Genomic DNA, 15,953 nt, shown 5'->3' with positions numbered 1-15,953 from the left:
GTGATCATGCCAGCTATCATGCATTTCAGCAGCCAGGCAAGCTGGACGATCTGCCAACGCGATGCGGCTCACCTGTGGTTGTTGTTGTTGTTGTGGTTGTTGATGAAGGGTCAGCTGCAGCCAGGAAGGCTGCAGGCTGGAGCAACGCCGCTTGCCAGCATAGTGACAGGAGCAGCGCTGTGATGAGGGTCCGAACGACAGACACATGCAACGGGTGGTGCTGACCCGCGCGGGCGGCGGGTCGCATTCCACTGCGGCCACCTTGAAGTGTGTGGCGACGTCGCAGCACGTTGCCGTTTTGGTTGTGGCTGCCCAGGCAAGTGGAGGCAGGCAACGGTGTCGCCAAGCAAGCGAGCACCTGGGCGTGCGCGTGTGGGCGCGTGTGCGTGCGTGTGCGTGTACGTGGATGTGCGTGGAGGGGTGAGTGTAGGGGGGAGGGGGCGAGCAAGCAGTAAGGAGGTAGGTGCGGAGTGTGATTGCACGCGATGGCAGCGACAGAGGAGAAGAGCGAGAAGAAGGTGGAGGATGCTGCCAGAGGATGGCACGAGACAGATGTGGAGACACGCAAGCCTCGCTGGCAGAGCAAATGGAAGTCCCAAAGCAACGCAAAGGGGGGGGGGGTGGGAGGACAAGGCGTGCTTGCTGTTGTTTGTGGTGGTGGTGGTGGTGGCGTATGACTGACAGACTGACAACACACATGTGCAGATCGCAACTGCAGACACACACGCACGCACACACACACACACACACACACACACACACACACACACACACACACACACACACACACACGCACGCGTCTGCTACACATGCGCACACACATGTTTGTCACGCAGCGATCACACTTTCCACACCACACACACACACACACACACACACACACACACACACACACACACACACACACACACACAAGGCAGTACAGCAAACACTGACGACTTGACGGGGCATGTTTGCTTTGAAGGCTGATACCCACCAGCCACCCAAAGCTGCATGCAGCACATCAAAGGGGATGCCAGACAAGACATCGGGGGCACGCCGGATGCCGGTACACCAACAAGCGTGGTTGGCGGCCAGTGGCTGTCACTGGCAACGTGCTCTCACCTGTGCAGTGGCTGTTTGGTGGTCGTTGTTGCCGCGCCGCCGCCTTCTCCTTCGTGGAAGATGTCAGCAAGGGTGTTTGAACGCGCAGAAGGCAGGACTGTGCTGCGTATGCGTGCTTGTGCGTGTGTGCGTGTGCGTGTGTGGGGTGCGGGAAGACGCAAGCAGCGAGCCAGCCGAGGACGGAAGGGTTGTGTTTGGCACAAGTGTTTTGGACCGCACCCTGCTGAAAAGTTCGCGAGCGAGCGAGTTGTTTTGGCGTGGTTTTGGTTTTGGCTGTTTGGCTTCGCGTTGTTCGGTCGGGTGTGGTCTTTTGGTTTTGGGGAGGAAAATTTTCGTGCATGCAGGCAAAAACGGTGACTACAACAACCTTTTTATCCTGTCGTCAGCGTGACTGGTGATTGATGTGATTTGATGGTCATTTAATCACGTGTGGTTTTGTGTGGCCCAAGGTCGAGTGATGTGACACGAGCTCGCGCTCTCTCTCTCTACACACACACACGCACACTCTCAACACACACACACACACACACACACACACACAGCTGCGCACACTCTCAAAACACACACACACACACACACAGCTGCGCACACTCTCAACACACACAAACACACTACACGGTCGACATGACCCTATGCCTTGTTGATGGCGTCACGAAAAGCGCGGGCCTTGAGGAGGCCGGCAACGTCACGGTTGGCGGTGTACATGTCAATGATGGCGTCAATGTCGCTGCTGCGCACGTGGAGGGCATGCGTGCGCATGCGAACAAGCACGCTCAGCGCGGCGTCGGGCCGGTGCTCCTCCAAGTACGCCCGCAGCAGCGGCAGCAGCAGCGCAGGGTGCACCTTGTGGCCCGTGCGCACGAAGATGTTGTACACCTGCTCCGCACCAGACAAGTCGCCGGCGTGCACGTGCGCCTCCAAGAAGCGGTGGAACACAGCCGGCAGCAGCACCAGCCGCAGCCGCTTCATCTCCTGGATCATGCCCTCCACTTTGGCCACATCGCCCCTGAGTGCAAAGCAGCGCATGCGCTCCGACCACGCCCACACCGCAGGCTCAACCCCGTTGTCGCACATGTGCTGGAAGACGTGCTCCACCAGCTCTTCTCGCCGGCACCCGCTCGCCAACTGCAGCAGCAGCGCGTACTGGTGCCGGTTCAGCCGCACGCGCGTCTGCTCTGCTAGGTCAAGCACGTCGCCCACGTCGCCCACGTCGCCGGCCCGCCGCACAGCGACCACGTACGTGTGCCACGCCCGGGGCGGCATGTGCAGCCCGCGCCTCGCCAGTTCCCAGGCCAAGCCGTGCAGCACGTCTCGCAGCACACCCGGCGGCACTACGTGCCTCAGGCGCCGGCCAACCTCATCAACCAACGCTGCGCTCAGCGTGGTGCCGGTCAAGCGGCGGAACTCGAGGAACAGCGACACGGCATCGCGCCCCCGCATTGCAGGTGCTGCTGCTGCTGTTGCTGTTATTGGGTGCCTTGTCCAGCGCTGTGGTGCAGCTGATGACGGGGATGGAGGAGGCGATGGCGGTCTCGGGTGTGAGTCGCTTGTGTGTTGTTGCTGCTGCTGCTGCTGCTGCTGCTGCTGCTGTTGTTGTTGTTGGTGTTGTTGTTGGTGTTGTTGTTGTTGTTGTTGTTGTTGTTGTTGTTGTTGTTGTTGTTGTTGTTGTTGTTGTTGTTGTTGTTGTTGTTGTTGTTGTTGTTGATCGTGCTGATGGCTGAAAAAGGTGTTTGTGGCACCGTCTGGGGAGTGTGGAGGTTGCGACGTGGGCATCGTCTGGTCGTCACGACCATCCCGGCTTGTAGCACCATCATCGTCGTAGTCATCCGAGACATTGTCGTTGTGGGCGTGGGGAGTGCGAGCAAAGTGCTTGCGCATCAGCTGTTCAATAAATACCGCTGGCGCCTGGCGCGGGAAGGCGTGGTTGGTTGCACGCAGCTGCGTTGTCAGTTCCAGCACTTCCCGCACATCTAGCGCCGCTGTCATCGCCTCAACCACCATGCACATCGAGGGGCCATCAAGGGTTCGCTGTCGCGGCTGTCGCGGCTGCCTCTGTTGTTCTGTGCTGTGTGCTACCCGGTGGCGTGGAGTATGGGAGCTGTCAGCACGATTGACGGTACCATGGTTGCTGCCGCCACCTGTGCGCGCGGCTGCGTCGGCGGCTGTGCCAGTGGCTGTGTTTTGGGCGTGCCCGCCACGGCCAGCGCCTTCAAGTAGGGAGCGCACCAGGGCGCGCACAAATGCCACAACACGATCGTACTGCCCAGATTCTACGTGTTGTTTCAATTGCTTGCGAACGCGCTTCAGTTGCCTGCGTGACATGTCCGATGCCGTTGTCAACGGTGCAGGGGATGGAGCTGTCCCGCGACGTTGATCAGCATGGTGTCTTGCATCGCCAGTCTCTTGCTGCTCGTGGCACTGTTCACGCTGCGCTGAAAGTGGCGCAGTGACGGAAGAAGCGTGCAAAAGGGTGCGATCGAGCTGCTGCTGCAGCTGCGATGATGCCCGCGTTGAAGAAGTCAGGCTTGCACGCGGCCCAAGCCCACGCTGTGAGGTTGCAAGTTGCTGGTGCAGGGGTCGCTGCGATGCCAGCCCGCGCCGAACCTGCCACGATAGAGAGGCCCCACGCAGGTGCGCACATCCCAAGCACGTTGTGGTGGCCATTTGTCCGCCGCCGTTGCTCTGCTGCGAGGAGGTGTGGACATGTAGCGAGAACATGTGCCGTGCCACCACAGCACCACGCTGTCGACCCACCACCACTGCCGCCGCTGTTGTTCTCGCCGCACGCTGCATCCTTGTGGAAAATTAACCAACGATTCCCACCAATCGCCAACAACCAAGACGACCAGCCAGCAGCAGGACAAAGTTGAAGCGGAGATGTTGTATGCGGTGGTGGTGGTCGCCATTGCGGCATACCTCGCGTTTACGGCGAGCGTGCTGTATCAAGTGGTTGTGCCGCAGCCCTGTGGTGGCCCCAACGCCCACTGTGTCACGCCCCACTTTGCCCAAGACCAGCTCCTGGATATTTACGTCAGTGTGGTTTTGGAGGGAGAGAGAGAGAGAGAGAGAGAGAGAGAGAGAGAGAGAGAGAGAGAGAGAGAGAGAGAGAGAGAGAGAGAGAGAGAGAGAGAGAGTGTGTGTGTGTGTGTGTGTGTGTGTGCGCAGCTGTGAGTGAGTGAGTGTGTGTGTGTGTGTGCAGCTGTGAGTGAGTGTGTGACCGTGTGCGAGTGAGTGGATACATGCATCTGTGTCACACCACATCTGCGCTAACAACGTATGTGTTGGATGAATGTGCGTGCGTTTTCTCTTTCGCTGTCCGTCCCGGCAGGTTTTTGTGAGCGCTGGGCCAAAGAAGAAGGTGACAACCGTGGATGGGCTCAACAAGGCGGTGGCTCGCTTCACCAACGTTTCTCCAAACGCCGGATTCTCCGAGTACGTTCATGCTTCACACATGCGCGCCAGTCAGCGATTTTGCTTCCAGCACACACTGGATCACAGCACTTGCTGCAGTGCACATTTTCATTGTTTGCTGCCACTTGCACTCCACTCCATGCATCATCACACGCACACGATGCACAACCCTTGCGTGTTTGCAGCTCCTGCACTCACATCACTCTGCTGTGTCCCGCCCACTTGCTTTTGTTCTTGCAGGGACGTTGTGTTCAGCCCTCCTCGTGCCATATTCAACAACGCCACCATCTACTCGCACGTGTTCATCACCAAGGCTGGTGAGTACTGGCTGTTGCGCGCCGTGATGGGTCCCACAACCCTCCAGTTTACTGCAGTCACACACGTACACACGCACACGCACACACGCACACATACTCACACACACACACACACACACACACACACACACACACACACACACACACGCACCACACACACACACACACACACACACACACTCACTCACGCTCGCACATGTGTTTGCTTGCTTGCAGGTCATAGCATTGTGCCAGGAACACCGGGGTATGACAAGGACAATGTGCTGTATGCGCGCTCGCCACTGACGCGACACCTCGTGCCGTTGGAACGCGGGAAGTTGCTCCTCAGCGGCGAAGACGACGCCGGCAACACAAGCGGTGATACAGGGGCTGGTGATGGTGCCAGTCACACGACAAGCCAAAAAGGACCACGTGGTGGTGGTGATGATGACAGCAGCGCGAGGAGCGATGATCACACGCCCCTGCAGCCGCAGAACCACCTGCGCGACCACGTCACGCTCATGTATGTGCCGGACGACACGGTACGTATTGTGCAGCTTGTTGCGGCGACAGTGACAGTGGCATCGATGGCGGCGGCGGCGGGATGGCGTGGGTTCATGTTGTGGTTGTTGTGGATTGATGTGCATAAGGCATGCTGGTCTGGCTATGGTGCCATTGTTACCGCCCTGACATGCATCGTGCGTGCATGCCTATGTGTGTGTGTGTGTGTGTGTTTGTCCAGGCGTACGATATCCGTGTTCTTCCTGTCCCGCTCAAGCTGGTCCGATACAAGACATATCACCCCGTCGTCGACATTGCCGACCTCCTCGTCTCCCGCAGAGACTGGCGGGTGTGTTCGCTCGCCACCGTATTTGTTTTTGTTTGTGCGTGTGTGTATGTGCGTTTGTGTGCGTTTGCTTGTTCGCGTCGCAGGATTGTGGCTCGGCGTGCGCTTGAGCTGTATCACTTTATCTGCCCACATCCTCACCAACATGCCCCTCCCTCGCCTCACTGCCGCCCCCCGTACCAGCCACTCGACGATGCGGTGACGCGCGATGAGAGCGGGCAGCGAGGCAACGCCACGTTCACCTTTACGTTCCGGCCAACGAGCATAGGGCTGTACCGGCTGGTGATCACAGTCAATCAGGGACTGGGGCAACTCCGGCACACCCTCGGCTTCACAGACAAGGTTGGTGCAGTCATGGATGTGAAGGCGGTTGTGGGATGGAGAGGGAGAGAAGGGAATGACATGGAGAGGGAGGGAAGGGAACACATTTAGTGTTTTCGTTGACACGTGATACAGGGAGCTTGCCTTGCTTGGAAGAACGACCCAAATGCACTGCTCAACCATGCACAAACGCCTGTCACGTCACCTTCCACGCGCTGTTCTTCGACTCGGGCTGCTGCTGTTGTTGTTGTTGTTGTTGTTGTTGTTGTTGTTGCGTGTCGTCGGCGACAGGACATTGATGACGTGAAGGCGCTGTTCCTCAACAACAGCCTCTCTGTGCTCGGCATCACGTATGCTATCACCATCCTACACCTCATCTTCGACTACCTCGCCTTCAAGGTCAGTCGCAGAGTTTGGGGGGTTGTGTGTATGTATGCGTGCGTGCGTGTGTGTATGTGTGTTTGTGCATGTATGCGTGTGTGTGTGCGTGTGCGTGCGTGTGTGCATGCGTGTATGCCTGTGCGTGTGTGCGTGCGTGTATGTGTATGTGTATGTGTAAATGCATGTGTATGTGTAAATGTATGTGTATGCGCATGCGTGTGGGTGTGTGAGTGTACGTGCGCGTGTATTCCGGCGTGCATGAGCACCTATTTTCAAATCGCATCCATCTCATCATTTTGCGTGCTCTCTTTCCAATTCACACCTGTAGAACGACATTGGCTTCTGGCGCGGGCGCAAGGTTCGTGACAGCAGCGTTGTGTGAATTGGCAGTGCATCCACTTGGCGTTCGCATCGCTGAAGCCAAACACCATCACTCGTCATCACTCGCCCTCACTCACCATCACCGTGCGTGCACTTGTGCTTGCTGCATCAGCACTTTGCTGGGCTGTCGCGGCGCGCAGTGATGTTCCAGTTTGCCTCCACCGTCATCATCTTTCTCTACCTCCTTGATTCGCAGCAGGTGTGACCACAAGACACGCACGCACACGCACACATAGACACAGACACACACGCACGCACGCACACACACGCGCACACACACACACACACACAGAGAGAGACAGACAGACAGACAGACAGACAGACATACGCACACACGCACACATACGCACACAAACGCACGTACAAGATGCGCGCTTGCGTGTGTACGTGTGGTCATGTGTGCTCCGTGACATGTGTGCACGTGTTTGATGTTGTTCAAATGATGCATTCAACACGACGCTCAACCATGCGTGCATCATGTGCGTGTCGTGTGGTTGACACATGCGCAGACGTCGATGATCATTCTGGGAGTGACCGGATTTTCGGTCCTCGTTGAGGGCTGGAAGGTGCGACTCGTGGTGGTGGGTCGTATGTTCGGTGTGCTGGGGAACGTGCGTGGTGCCTGCATCACAACAAGCACGTAGGGCTTCTTTGCCCCCTTGTTCCCTTCCCTCACTTCCCTCACTCGCACCCCTCACACAAAACCACTGTGCAGGCGATGAAGGTCCTGCGACACCACACCACGGACAGCAGTGGCAGCAGCAGCAGCGTTGATGACTCGTCTGAACCATCGCTCGAGCTCAAGACGGACGAGTACGACGCGCTGGCCATGCGATATCTCGGATGGGTCAGTTGCGCACACCTCTGTACACACACACACACACATGTAACAGGAACTCACACACATGCAACATGAACTCACACACAGACACACACATGCAATAGGAACTCACACACACACACACAGACACACACACACACACATACACACACACAGACACACAGACACAGACACACACGCACATGAACAAGCAACCACATGAACGCTCGCATTCACACTCAATCCGCCCATGGGCGTCACGTCTGTGCCTTCTTGGCGTTCCTCGCGCGCGTGTGTGTGTGCTTGCTGGCGTCCGTGTTTTAGGCCCTTGCGCCGATTGCCTTGGCGTTTGCCGCGTACTCGCTCGTGTACACGCCCCACAGGAGCTGGTACAGCTGGGCACTTGCATCCCTCGCAAAAGGTGCCGCTGTGTGAGGGCGACAACTGCACTGCAATCAGCCGCTGATGCTTTACGTTTTTCTCATGCTCGAATGCACCGAGGGATGATACCTCCATCGACGTGCCTCTAACGACACATACGCACACACACATATGCACACACACACACACACATCCGCACGTGCAGGCGTGTATGTGTTTGGGTTCATCTTCATGACGCCGCAGCTGTTCATCAACTACAAACTCAAGTCTGTGGCGCACCTGCCCTGGCGTGCTCTCATGTACAAGGTGAGACCCACCATTGTATTCATTGCGTGTCGTGCTCATATGGTGCACACACATGATGCATGCGTACTGTCGTAGGTGTGGGTTGTTTTGGAGTCGTTTGTCTCATGTGCTTGGCTTGTTGTGCCGTTGTGTGACCCCACACCCTTGCATCCATGCTCACTCGTGACTGCGTTTTGATCCGTTTTCCTTTGGTGTTGTTTCGTGGCAGGCGTTCAACACGTTTATCGACGATGTGTTTTCATTCATCATCGCCATGCCCACCGCCCACCGCCTCGCCTGTCTGCGCGATGACGTCGTCTTCATCGTCTATCTCTACCAGCGCTGGTGCGCACACGCGTGCGAGCACACACGTACATGCATCCACGCACATGTGCATACAAGAAACAAAACTACAGAAACCACACACAGACAGACAAACCCGCACATGAGCAGAACACAAACACACACACACACACACACAAACAAACAAACACACACACACAATCAGCGCACGCATAAGCACCACTGTATCCTCTTGTAACTGACACCGCTGTGCCCTGCTCTGTTTGCGTGCAGGTTGTATCCCGTGGACAAATCCCGCGTGAATGAATTCGGGTTCAGTTACGAGCACACGCACGAAGAGAAGCACCAAACCGGCGGCGATGGCGCTGATGGTGGCAGTGGTGACGCTGCTGGTGATGGTGGCGGTGACGGTAGTGGAAACGGTGCTGATCGTGACAATGAAGGTGGCGGTTATGGTGGAGAAGTGTATGGGCAGAGTGGTCAACGTGACGATGACGATGAAGGTGGTGCTTCTGGCGTGGCATCAGAGGGGCAGAAGAAGAGGCTGAGACGACGCCACGTGGCAACACAATAGCAACCGCCGTGTACTACTTTTGTGATCGAATACAATAAACAGACCGTTTAGTCAGGGCAGAAGTGGGCGAGTGTACCCGGCATTCACACACACACACACACACACACACACACACACACACACACACACACACACACACACAAGCTCAGGTGCTTGCAAGCTTGACAGTCTTGCCCGAGCCGCCAAGCAGGGTGGCAATGTCGCCAAAGACAGATGGGCGGAGGCCACCGCGGTCCGCTGCCCTGCACTGCGCCCGGCGCTCTGCAATCATGAGTGGCGTTTCGTCAGCTGCGTCGCGCGCTGTTGCATCGGCCCCATGGTCCAGCAGTGCACACACGGCCGTGCGGTGGCCGTTCACGACCGCCCAGTGCAGCGGTGTTCGTCCCCACGCGTCTCGCATGTGCAGACACACGTCCCCGACAGTGCACGTGCCACCACTGCGCTTCTGGTGTGCGCCTTTGGTAGCCTTGCTGCCTTTGTTGCGCGATGCCGCTGCTTGCCTTGTCGCCTTGCCCTTCTTGCTCATCTCTTGTGACAGCAGCAGCTGCAGCAGCCGCGTGCCTGCCCCACCCCTCGCTGCATGGTGCACCGCAGTCATCCCATCTCCGTCCCTGCGCACAGCATCATCGCCGCCGCGCGTGTCGGGATGGCACAGCACTGCCCGCACTGTTGCTTCACTCCCCGACCCGCACGCCAGGTGCAGTGGGCGCTGCTGTGTTGGCCTGTCCGTGCCAGCACCATTTGCCATCATGCTGCCGTTACTCGTGCTGTCGCCAGCGCTCATGTCACTGGCTGTACCACTCGCTGTGCTGGCGCTGGTGGTATGGCCGCTCGTGAACGGGGTACATCCGTGCTCACACACATCTGCCAACCTCACGTGCGGGTTGAGGAGGCGCACCACGCCATCGCTCCCGTGCCTGCAAGCAACGGCATAGGCGACAGCCAAACACCTGCGGCGCATGAGAGGCGTCGCGCCACCATGCGCAGCACGTATCAGCAGCTGCATCACGGCCGTGTCGTTGCTCTCTGCAGCCCAAGCAAGCAGCCGCCGCGTCTCACGCTCCCGCGCACCATTGAGTGAAGTGGTCATGGGGGTGGGGTGGTGTCTGCTGCCGTTTGTGCTGCCTGTTCCGCTCGAATCCCTGTGCGCCTGCACGCCATCAACACCACCATCAGCATCGTCATCGTCATTGCAGTCGTTGAGTGGAGCCATATCTGGGAATGCGGCAATCACGGCTTGCTCCAGCTCCACAATCGTTGATGTCAGCACAACAGCGGGTGCAATGGCAGCGCGTTCAGCAAACGTACCAATACCACCCCCATCGCTCGTGCTGTTGTTGCTGCTGCTGCTGGTGGTGGTGGTGGTGCTGGTACTGCCGTTGCTGTGGTGCCTGGTGTTGATCTCTGCCAGCAGCGCGTGCACGGCGCGAACGGCGCGCAGGGAATCGCCCCCGAGCTGTGCGAATGTGTCGTGCGGTGATTGCATCGGCACAGGTAAATGCTGACTCAGCACATCCGCAATCAGCTGTTGCAGAGGTGTGTCCAGCCGCGTATCCACACCAGCAGCCGATGTCATGCAAGCCTGATCAGGTCGAGATGATGATGATGATGATGATGTGGAGGATGGTGATGGTGACAGCGCCGGGTAAAGACGGGATTGCGCACGCCAGAGATGCTTGCGTGCAAGCTTGCCTGATGAGGTGGTCGGAAACGTGCGAATGCACGTCATCGTTCTGGGAACAAGGTACGAGGGCATGTGTGCTCGCAACACAAACAGACACGCTGACCGCAGCAGCTCACACCTTCGACACGATTGCGCTGTGCCGCCGTGCCCTGCATGCAGTGCCATTGTGTTGCCGCCAGGACGGGGTTGCGGTGCTGTCGGGAGGCCGTGGGGGCACGTGTCCACCCCATCGCCACCGCCGTCAGTCCGGCACGTGGACACATGTGTATCCACGTGGTGCTCGTTTGCTGGTGTGACCCAGCACAACAGCCACTGGTTGGCGGCAGTGATTGCCACGGCATCCACTGCTGGCGCCAAATGCTGTTTGTATTGCGATTCAAGCCCGCACAGGTCCACACGTCGCCCAAGCAACTTCACCTGCCAGTCCACCCGGCCAAGTAGCTGCAGTCGCCCACACTCACTGGCAGCGGTGGTGGTGCTGCTGCTGCTGGCGGATGCATCTTTGCTGCTGTGGTTGTCGTGGTTATTGTTGTTGCTGCTGGTGGTGCTGGTACTGCTGCTGCTGTTGGTGATGGTGCCATTCGCCCTCCCGTCCACCAGACGTCTTCCACCACCATGCTGGTCTTCGTCACCGTCATTGTCTTGGTCGTCGCTGGAACACGTGCGTGCAATGTCGCCTGTTCTGTAGGCGGCGCCAACCCCACGCACATACACGAACGACGCGTGCGGTTTCAGTAACAAGCGAGCAGGGCCCTTCAACGCTGTACCTGGCGTGGCTGATAGTGATGATGTTGTTGTTGTTGTTGTTGTTGTTGTTGCTGCTGCTGCTGCTGCTGCTGCTGCTGCGATGTATCCAAGACCCATTTGTCCTCCAACAACCCATACTTCTCCAGTTGCAGCATGACGTGTTGACGGCGACACCACCTCAACGTACTCCTTTGCCAGCACGGGCCAGCGCCGCTGTGCTGCTGGAACAGCGTCAGAATGACCATTGTTGCTGCTACACGCATTGCCATCACTCTCATCTCCGCTGTAACCGTCCTCACCTCCACGACATCCTTCATCGCCACGACCACGACTGCTGCCGCTACCATCATCACCGTTAAGCAACGCTGTGATCTTGGCGCTGACGTGCTTGTGGTTCTTGACCAGCAGCAGCCGTGCTGTACCCATCGCGCCTCCAACACACCGGTGCACGGGCAGCGATTGGTGCGACTAAACGGGCGGCCACTATGTTGTGTGTGTGTGTGTTGCTGCTGCTGCTGCTGCTGCTGCTGCTGCGATGTATCCAAGACCCATTTGTCCTCCAACAACCCATACTTCTCCAGTTGCAGCATGACGTGTTGACGGCGACACCACCTCAACGTACTCCTTTGCCAGCACGGGCCAGCGCCGCTGTGCTGCTGGAACAGCGTCAGAATGACCATTGTTGCTGCTACACGCATTGCCATCACTCTCATCTCCGCTGTAACCGTCCTCACCTCCACGACATCCTTCATCGCCACGACCACGACTGCTGCCGCTACCATCATCACCGTTAAGCAACGCTGTGATCTTGGCGCTGACGTGCTTGTGGTTCTTGACCAGCAGCAGCCGTGCTGTACCCATCGCGCCTCCAACACACCGGTGCACGGGCAGCGATTGGTGCGGTTGGTGTGGCTGCTGCTGCTTTTCACCCGGGGCCTGCTGCGCAATAGCACCTGAGGCAGGGTTTTCAATCTCAAGCGCAGACTGGTACCCGCAGCACTCCGTGACGCCGTACACGTTGAAGAGCCGACATCGGTGTTGTGCTGGCGCCGTGCCCCACGTCGCAGCCGTCAGCGGCGCCATTGGCTCCCCACCAAGCGCGACTGTGCGCAGTGCTGGCAGCGTTGCAGGACACAGTGCCGCGCGTGGGTAGGACTGCAGCAGGGTTGGCGTGGTGCAGATGTGTGTGGCACGCGTTGCCTGCAGGCACTCCGGCAGCGACGTGAGCATGAGGTGCCGCGGGGCCACGGCGACAGTAGCGTCGGCTGCGCGGGCCATGAAAATGTCACAGAGCGATGGGTCGAAGGTGATGGTGGAGCCGAGGAACACAGCAGAGTTGGCGCTGATGTTGAATGTCGTGCGCTGGTTATGTACAGCCTCGAGCAATGTGCGGCGTGTCACTGCGCAGGCTTTCGGCAAACCCGTACTCCCGGAAGTGAAGAAGATATGGCTCACGTGGTTAACATCAGCTTCGTCGTCGCCGTCGTGGTGGTGGTGGTGGTGGTGGTGGTGGTGGTGGTTGTCGTCGTCGTCGTCATCGTTGTCGTCGTCGTTTACCGCGTGATTGTCCAACCTCTGCAGGCCATGAGCACACCCACCACGTGATGTGCTGGTGCTGGTGCTGATTCCACTGTCATCGTGATCATGCATCGTGGCTATTTGTGTGCAAACGTGCACGTGTGTTGCGGCAGATGGCGGCTGCTGGAGGGAGAGAGACCACGTGCAGCCACGTTGTTTTTCGCTGTCCTTAGCAGCAGCAGCAGTATCGCGTGAGCACTGTTCTTCCACAAGAAGGATCGGGATACCGTGCTCTTGGCACAGCGCAGCCAGTGCGGATGTGGCGCCTTGTAGATCAGCGAGGGCCGCGACCACAGGAACAGTGTTGATGATGCGATGGCGAGCTTCCTCCAGCGTGCAGTCGGGTGCGACTGGCACAAGCGTCAGTCCAGCCTCAATCACTGCCACCTCGCTCGCCACCAACTCCACGCCGTTGTCCATGCACACTGCAACAGCCACGCACGTCTCCACTGTTGTCAACCAACAACAGCTCGTGTTAGAAAAGCGGGTGCAAGGTGGTCACCAAGCAAAGGTGGGACTGCGCGACCACGAACACACAGAGAGACACAGATAGAGATGCAGAGGCAGGGAGGGACACACACGCGTACACGCATGCGCACACAGACACACATGCAAACATACATGCAAACACACACGCGTACACGCATGCGCACACAGACACACATGCAAACACACATACAGACACAGACGCACACGCACACATCCACACGCGTCCCTACGTCATGCAACTTACGTGTGCTGGGCAAAGACAGTGTTGTAGGGTGGCATGCTGCTGTCGCTACCTCCAAGACCAGCTTGCTGATGGCCGCAGCGAGCGGCTCGACATCAATGCGCCGCACCACAACATTGCCACTCGCAGCGCCACCAGCAGCACATGAGTGCACCCACATCATCGTCCGTGCGCTTGCTGAAAATTATATGAAGATAGCAGCAAATATTCAGGACTTTGCCCAAACAAAAACAACGGACGTTGCTCACCTCTCACCTTGCTCTGCTCCCTCTGCTCTCTTCTCCGCTCCCACCCTCCGCTCGCCCACCCTCGTCTCGTGGTTGTTGCACGCCGTGTCCCTCAGCGACAGCTGCTTGATGGCTGTACGGCCACGCCGAGCGTGCCTAGCACCAGAGCTGCACGCGTCAAACCCATTTGCCAGTGCCAATCACGAAGCAGAGAGCGGGTCGCACAACAGTCATGCGACGGATGGGCTTGCCAGCACGAAGACCGGCTTTAAGGTGCCGCGTGGAAAGCTGGTGCAGGTTGACGTGTGCCTGCCTGTGCCACACCCAGTTCGACTGCTGGAGCACCCAAAGCAGTGCATTCGTGACCTGAAGCAGCACGCCTGGTCCGAGTTCTTCCGCAAGGTTCTACTTGCCCCCGATCAACAACGCCCAGCAACCTGGTGGCACAACCGCCTCTCCAACGAGGTGTGTGTGTGTGTGTGTGCATATGAGTTGGGGGTGCGTGTGCGCGTATGTGTGTGTGTGTGTGTGTGTGTGCGTGTGTGTGTGTGTGTGTGTGTGTGTGTGTGTGTTGGTAGAGTGCGTGCGTGGGGACGGGTTGTGTTTGGGAAGGTGTTTGCACAGGTAAATTCCTCGTGAATATATTCCTCGAGAATATGCTCCTATGGGTCGTATCTTTCAGGATGCCCACGAGCTGTACACGAATGGCATGAGGATCGCACCTTTCTTGTTCGCCAGTCGGACCAGTGCTGTGCAGATGTGCTGATCTCTGTATGGTCCCGTGGAACATCGCATCACGTCGCATTTACCTGGACGCACTCACACAACAGCGGTGATGCGGGTGAACAAACGCCGCGTCTCGCACTTCTTCCCACACCAGCAACAGACGGCAAGGATGCACCTGATCGCATGTTCTCATCCATATCTGATTTGGTGGAGCATTTCCAACACACCCCGCTCACACTCCCAAGCGGTCAAGGTCCGTGCAACTTTGCACATTGAATTGGAGCGGAATGAGACTTCACCCCTGTCCGCACGTGCGTGTGTGTGTGTGTGTGTGTGTGTGTGTGTGTGTGTGTGTGTGTGTGTGTGTGTGTGTGTGTGTGTGTGTGTGTGTGTGTGTTTGTGTGTGTGTGTGTGTGTAAGTGTGTGTGTGTGTGTAAGTGTGTGTGTGTGCCTGCAAGTTTGTACGTGCGTACACACATGTGTGCATTTGCTTCGGATAACCCAGTTGTGTGCGTGCGTCGTGTTTTCATGCGTGACCTCACCGCTCCACACCAGGACAACAGCTGCTGGTGCGGCCCGTCGCATATGCAGCCGTGGACGCGCAACCGCCGGCGCCTTCCGGCATCTTTGGCGATGCGCAGGGGCAGCGGTAAACACGTTGTCTTGCACACAATGGGCACGTGGGCGAGAAAGAGGGTTGGGTGTGCGCATATGGCTGTGTGCGGTAGCGTGGAGTAACATCATTTTTGGCGCTTCTTTTCACTGGTTTCTATGACACATGCCGTTGTGTCCATGAACATCACGTACCTGTGTGTGTATGTGTGTGTGTGTGTGTGTGTGTGTGTGTGTGGTGGCAGGGAGGTGAATGCGCAGGGCTGGGCGTGGACCGCTGTTGGAGGTCTGAATGGGCACGAGAGGTACTGGCTCGCGTTCGTCACGGATCAAGGCGCCATTCAGCCCATCTGGAACGAGCACATGTCGCTCGCAGAGGTCAGCGGGTGTGCGCATTTGTGTGTGTGTGTGTGTGTGTGTGTGTGTGTGGGATGCGCGCGTGCGAGCGTGTGGAGATGTCAATGAATGGTGGAGTGAGTGTGTGGCTTTGTCTTTAAGCGCATCACCAGGGCCTGCTGCTCACGTTTACTTGCTGGTTGACATAG

General features: G+C 57.8%; 6 protein-coding genes across 6 annotated transcripts in view; 3 read left to right on the top strand and 3 right to left on the bottom strand.

Moving 5' to 3' along the window:
* The window catches only part of PTSG_07770 (NOTCH2 protein), a 15,559-nt gene extending 14,167 nt beyond the window's left edge, over nt 1-1,392 (bottom strand). The window contains exons 1-2 of the mRNA XM_004991517.1: nt 1,105-1,392; nt 73-358 (exon numbers count right to left, since the gene is read on the bottom strand). Coding sequence (XP_004991574.1) covers nt 73-247 — 175 coding nt within the window. The 5' untranslated portion in view covers nt 248-358; nt 1,105-1,392. The remainder of the gene's footprint in view (nt 1-72; nt 359-1,104) is intronic.
* Nucleotides 1,393-1,734: 342 nt separating this feature from the next.
* Nucleotides 1,735-3,897, bottom strand: PTSG_07769 (uncharacterized protein; the record flags this gene model as incomplete). Its single annotated transcript, XM_004991516.1, has 1 exon — nt 1,735-3,897. One exon carries the CDS (start codon nt 3,895-3,897, stop codon nt 1,735-1,737), a length of 2,163 nt encoding a protein of 720 aa, XP_004991573.1.
* Nucleotides 3,898-3,924: 27 nt separating this feature from the next.
* Nucleotides 3,925-9,158, top strand: PTSG_07768 (uncharacterized protein). The gene is made up of 15 exons (XM_004991515.1): nt 3,925-4,134; nt 4,433-4,536; nt 4,756-4,832; nt 5,049-5,353; nt 5,554-5,661; nt 5,842-6,000; nt 6,271-6,378; nt 6,689-6,718; nt 6,854-6,940; nt 7,251-7,307; nt 7,457-7,588; nt 7,886-7,982; nt 8,148-8,248; nt 8,457-8,572; nt 8,804-9,158. Exons 1-15 carry the CDS (start codon nt 3,982-3,984, stop codon nt 9,102-9,104), a joined length of 1,935 nt encoding a protein of 644 aa, XP_004991572.1. The 5' UTR covers nt 3,925-3,981; the 3' UTR covers nt 9,105-9,158.
* Nucleotides 9,116-14,019, bottom strand: PTSG_07767 (uncharacterized protein). The gene is made up of 3 exons (XM_004991514.1): nt 13,847-14,019; nt 12,109-13,562; nt 9,116-12,003 (listed from the first exon to the last, which is right to left on the bottom strand). The coding sequence occupies exons 1-3, from the start codon at nt 14,004-14,006 to the stop codon at nt 9,250-9,252; spliced, it is 4,368 nt and encodes a 1,455-aa protein (XP_004991571.1). The 5' UTR covers nt 14,007-14,019; the 3' UTR covers nt 9,116-9,249.
* A 38-nt stretch (nt 14,020-14,057) lies between these two features.
* Nucleotides 14,058-15,448, top strand: PTSG_12634 (uncharacterized protein). The gene is made up of 3 exons (XM_004991513.1): nt 14,058-14,535; nt 14,753-15,049; nt 15,352-15,448. Exons 1-2 carry the CDS (start codon nt 14,200-14,202, stop codon nt 14,834-14,836), a joined length of 420 nt encoding a protein of 139 aa, XP_004991570.1. The 5' UTR covers nt 14,058-14,199; the 3' UTR covers nt 14,837-15,049; nt 15,352-15,448.
* A 177-nt stretch (nt 15,449-15,625) lies between these two features.
* The window catches only part of PTSG_12633 (uncharacterized protein), a gene marked incomplete at its 3' end in the record, with an annotated part of 9,075 nt that continues 8,747 nt past the window's right edge, over nt 15,626-15,953 (top strand). The window contains exon 1 of the mRNA XM_004991512.1: nt 15,626-15,786. Within this exon, the coding sequence (XP_004991569.1) occupies nt 15,772-15,786 (15 nt within the window). The 5' untranslated portion in view covers nt 15,626-15,771. The remainder of the gene's footprint in view (nt 15,787-15,953) is intronic.

The sequence above is a fragment of the Salpingoeca rosetta genome (assembly GCF_000188695.1).
Source record: "Salpingoeca rosetta unplaced genomic scaffold supercont1.19, whole genome shotgun sequence".
Taxonomy (NCBI): Eukaryota; class Choanoflagellata; order Craspedida; family Salpingoecidae; genus Salpingoeca; species Salpingoeca rosetta.
Note: the sequence above shows the minus strand (reverse complement) of the source record. Positions and strands in the feature narration are given on the sequence as shown.

Coding starts and splice junctions, on each gene's coding strand:
- PTSG_07768 (XM_004991515.1), top strand. CDS start 3,982: ATGTTGTATGCGGTGGTGGTGGTCGCCATTGCGGCATACCTCGCGTTT. Junction 7,983..8,147: donor ACTTGCATCCCTCGCAAAAG/GTGCCGCTGTGT, acceptor CCGCACGTGCAG/GCGTGTATGTGTTTGGGTTC. Junction 8,249..8,456: donor GGCGTGCTCTCATGTACAAG/GTGAGACCCACC, acceptor GTTTCGTGGCAG/GCGTTCAACACGTTTATCGA.
- PTSG_07767 (XM_004991514.1), bottom strand. CDS start 14,006: ATGATGTGGGTGCACTCATGTGCTGCTGGTGGCGCTGCGAGTGGCAAT. Junction 13,563..13,846: donor ACTGTCTTTGCCCAGCACAC/GTAAGTTGCATG, acceptor GGTTGACAACAG/TGGAGACGTGCGTGGCTGTT. Junction 12,004..12,108: donor GTCATGCTGCAACTGGAGAA/GTATGGGTTGTT, acceptor CCGCCCGTTTAG/TCGCACCAATCGCTGCCCGT.
- PTSG_12634 (XM_004991513.1), top strand. CDS start 14,200: ATGGCTGTACGGCCACGCCGAGCGTGCCTAGCACCAGAGCTGCACGCG. Junction 14,536..14,752: donor ACAACCGCCTCTCCAACGAG/GTGTGTGTGTGT, acceptor CGTATCTTTCAG/GATGCCCACGAGCTGTACAC.